This window comes from Stylophora pistillata, chromosome 3, assembly GCF_964205215.1.
Source record: "Stylophora pistillata chromosome 3, jaStyPist1.2, whole genome shotgun sequence".
NCBI classification, from domain to species: Eukaryota; Metazoa; Cnidaria; class Anthozoa; order Scleractinia; family Pocilloporidae; genus Stylophora; species Stylophora pistillata.
Window position 1 is genome coordinate 22,519,341 of NC_142521.1, and position 3,567 is coordinate 22,522,907.

The 3,567-nt window shown below is 38.9% G+C and overlaps 1 protein-coding gene across 2 annotated transcripts in view; it reads right to left on the reverse strand.

The window, feature by feature from the left end:
• Positions 1 to 1,012: 1,012 nt before the first annotated feature.
• Positions 1,013 to 3,567, reverse strand: part of LOC111342938 (bifunctional polynucleotide phosphatase/kinase) — a 25,159-nt gene continuing 22,604 nt past the window's right edge. For both annotated transcript variants that reach the window (XM_088751843.1, XM_022950062.2), the window contains one exon: positions 1,013 to 1,286. In XM_088751843.1, the coding sequence (XP_088607969.1) occupies positions 1,169 to 1,286 (118 nt within the window). In that variant the 3' untranslated portion in view covers positions 1,013 to 1,168. The remainder of the gene's footprint in view (positions 1,287 to 3,567) is intronic.

Genomic DNA, 3,567 nt, shown 5'->3' on the forward strand with positions numbered 1-3,567 from the left:
TTACCATGAAGGAAATGAGTGATTTTAGCTGAGCTGGCCGTCCAGGCGGAAGGACGTGGCAAATTACTTACGCGTAAAAGTTGTGAATTTCTCATCTGGTAAGAGGAGGACTCTCACACGGTTTACTTCTGGAATGATCTGATTTTGAGTCTCATTGTACAGTAAATTAATATCGAAATATCACATTTCTAAGGTTAAGTAGCAAATCTACAGTTTCCAATAAGTTGTGATTGATCTGCAACTGAGAAAAGAGGACCCCACAGTCTTCAGCACTAAATTCATGATTGCATGCGGTTCGGTTCGAGTTCAGTTTGGCACATTTACAGACTGACTTCAAATTTTAAAGCTGAAATATCAAACTTAAATCAGCTTGCTGGCAGTCTGATTTTTAATTGAAATTTCCTTTAACCAATGTATATTATCTACCTGCAAATTGTCTCCATCTTTCCTTTTCATAACCCCTTAAAATTGCATTGGGTAAAATTTGTATTGTAATTACTTTGGCCATCTGACATGCCAAAGTAATTTCTACATGTTAAATCGTCTTGCTCTAGAGGAAATTTATCCAAATTTCACTTTCTAAATTTCCAAATGGAAGATTTCACAAGGAAATAAAAACATCAGAAAGTACTACTCTACCAGTCTGGATCCTTTCTACGGTCCACGAATTCCAAATTAAGCCTCTTTAATAGTAACCTCATATTCGAAGCCGTGTTGTGGTTTAACTGAATTAAGGAGCAGGAAAAGCGTTCATGATAGGTGTCCCTTACGCAAGCGGTGTATACTATGCCTGTGGGTACATCACGCATGCAGACAGGTATACGAAAAACTAAGAGAGAAAAAACTGTGGCAACAGCTATAAGAGTTGATCATACATGAACTGAGGATTTGAACCCGCAATAGCTTCATTTCAGATTAGCAAGTCGTGTCAATGTTTCTTAACTGCCGTTTTTCGGTCTGCTATGTTGCAATCTCCTTTCTAATATTTTTCATCCCCAGACGTTAACGCATCTGTCATAAACATTTTTTTTTATTTCGACAATTCAGAAACTTGTTAGGAATCAATAGAGCGATCCTTAACAATTATCAACGTTTTGAGAGAGTGCAAGCTAGCCAAGCACTCAGTTTTTTAATCAATTTAGTTTCCTTGTTACTTTAACTTTAAATCTCAGTTATGAAACTGCATGTACAATTCTTTCACCCGGTCGTCTTTAAACTTTGGTACAAAGTTTACTTTAACAATCTCTTCAAAGCCTTCTTCGCAACGTGGCTCTTCGTACGAAGACCTGTAAATAGAAGAACGCAAATTTCATCGTGAAACATATATATATATATATTTATATAAGCGAAATAGGAAACGTAGGATCCAGGACAGTGCTCGACAATGGAGGAGCGATTACAGTAGCAAATGGACTACTCAAGTTATGCACATATGGATTTTTATACAGCCTGTTTCGTAGACCAACAAAAGTTGATCCACTCATCAGTCAAACTCCAATTGTTTTTTAAACAATGTCATGTGATCACGTTGCTGAGTTAGAGTTAACCGTCACGATGCCTCAGTGTGTATGGAGTTTGACTGATGAGTGGATCAACTTTTGTTGGTCTACGAAACAGGCTGTATAAAAACCCATATGTGCATAACTTGAGTAGTCCATTTGCTACTGTATATATATATATATAATTGAGAACGGGGTGGTCAACTGAAGATTTGGCTTGGCATCTCTTACTATTTAGTTTCGTACCACACAGCCTGTGTGGCACTCGTCGGATAAAATTGCCAAATGCGAACTTACAACGTTACACTGATTTGAAATAACGTTCACCGATTCGAAATAGCGTGATACCTACCATATATGGGTTCCCTGCCTTACGCGCGCGCAATAAAGGTAAGGGCTAGAAATAAATAAGTAAATAAAATAAATGAACACAGACACTAAAGCGTGGCAATGAATAAACACAAACGTGCGTGCATTAAAAGTAAAGGCTAGATGATAAATAAAAAAAACGGACACTATTGCGTGCCAGGGTAAGTGTTGAAATTTTTCAGGAGGAATTTCTTAGCATGTCTACATGAGGCTAACAGTTCATTTCGTTTGTTAAGAGAGGCTAAATCGGGTTTGCAAATTATAAAGTACTTCTCCCAGAGACATAAGTTACAGCGATTTGAGACATATATGTTACCAAATGGACGTAAAGACAGCAGAGTGACAATAACTCTCAAAAAAGAAACAACAACTTCGAGTTTAAATTTACAAGACATGTTTCGACATTCTCATGTCATCTTCAGTTGCAAATGAGCATTTAACGGTTGTACATTTGAATTTATATTAAGGTACGTTACAAATTACGTGTCAGGGCTTACGTTACATTTGAATGTTAAAACGCGAAAAATGTAAATAGCGCGCGCTTGACTTGATCAAATAAAATCAAGCGCGCGCTATTTACATTTAGAACATAGCTAGCAGAGTCGCGCAATCAAATTCATTATACGTAAGCGTGCTCAAAATCCCGATAGTGCACGCTGATAGCGTCAGCAAATCCGACTTCGCCGGAATTTTTTTTTTCGCGCGAGCGACCATTGCTAGTGCGGGGAAAAATAATACATTTCGCGACAATAATGTATACAAACAGAAACTCGGCCTGCTAGTCCGAAAACGAAGACAATGTTTCGACCTTTTCCCATGGGCTAGAGTTCTTAAATGGGGCAGAAAAAGAGAAAAACAAAGGAAAAGGAGACTCGGCACCAGCGCCGTCACGATTCGCTTCAACTGATATTGTTGTCCGTTTTTCGCGTCGCATTTGATGCACAATTCCACCGGCTATGTTCTAAAACAATTGGTTCATGCTTTCAGCTGTGCACTATCGAGTTATGGAGCACGTGGGAAGTTTGGAGAGCACTCAAGAAGCTAGAGTTGCTCTCGGCTATCGCCTCGGGCAACTCTTATGCTTCTTTCGTGCTCTCGAAACTTCCCGCGTGCTCCATAACTCGATAGTGCACGCTAAAGCATGAACCAATTGTTAATTTTCGCGTTTTTAACATTCATATTAACAATCGGTTCATGCTTAAGAGTGCACTATCGAGTTATGGAGCACGCGGGAAGTTTGGAGAGCACGAAAGAAGCGTAAGAGTTGCCCGAGGCAATAGCCGAGGGCAACTCTAGCTTCTTGAGTGCTCTCGAAACTTCCCACGTGCTTCATAACTCGATAGTGAACAGCTAAAAGCATGAACCAATTGTTTTATAACATAGCCGGTGGAATTGTGCATCAAATCCGACGCGAAAAACGGACAACAATATCAAAAGTGATTGTTCGCGATAAGCGAAATGTTTGTTTGTGTCCAGTTGTCCTACCGTCATGTTTTCCATCGGAGTTTGTATTTGTTTCTCGTTACACCAAGCTACAATAAAAACAAGTTTTCTTTGAGTTTAAAAAGAAACCATTTAAAAGTTATTTTCGCCAAGGAAAACCAGACAGAAAGACTGTTATCGTTTCATCTGTAATTTGATGTAATTAAATGTGGTAATTACCCTGGTCCCAGAGGTTCTCTTCTCTCTACTAGAGTAC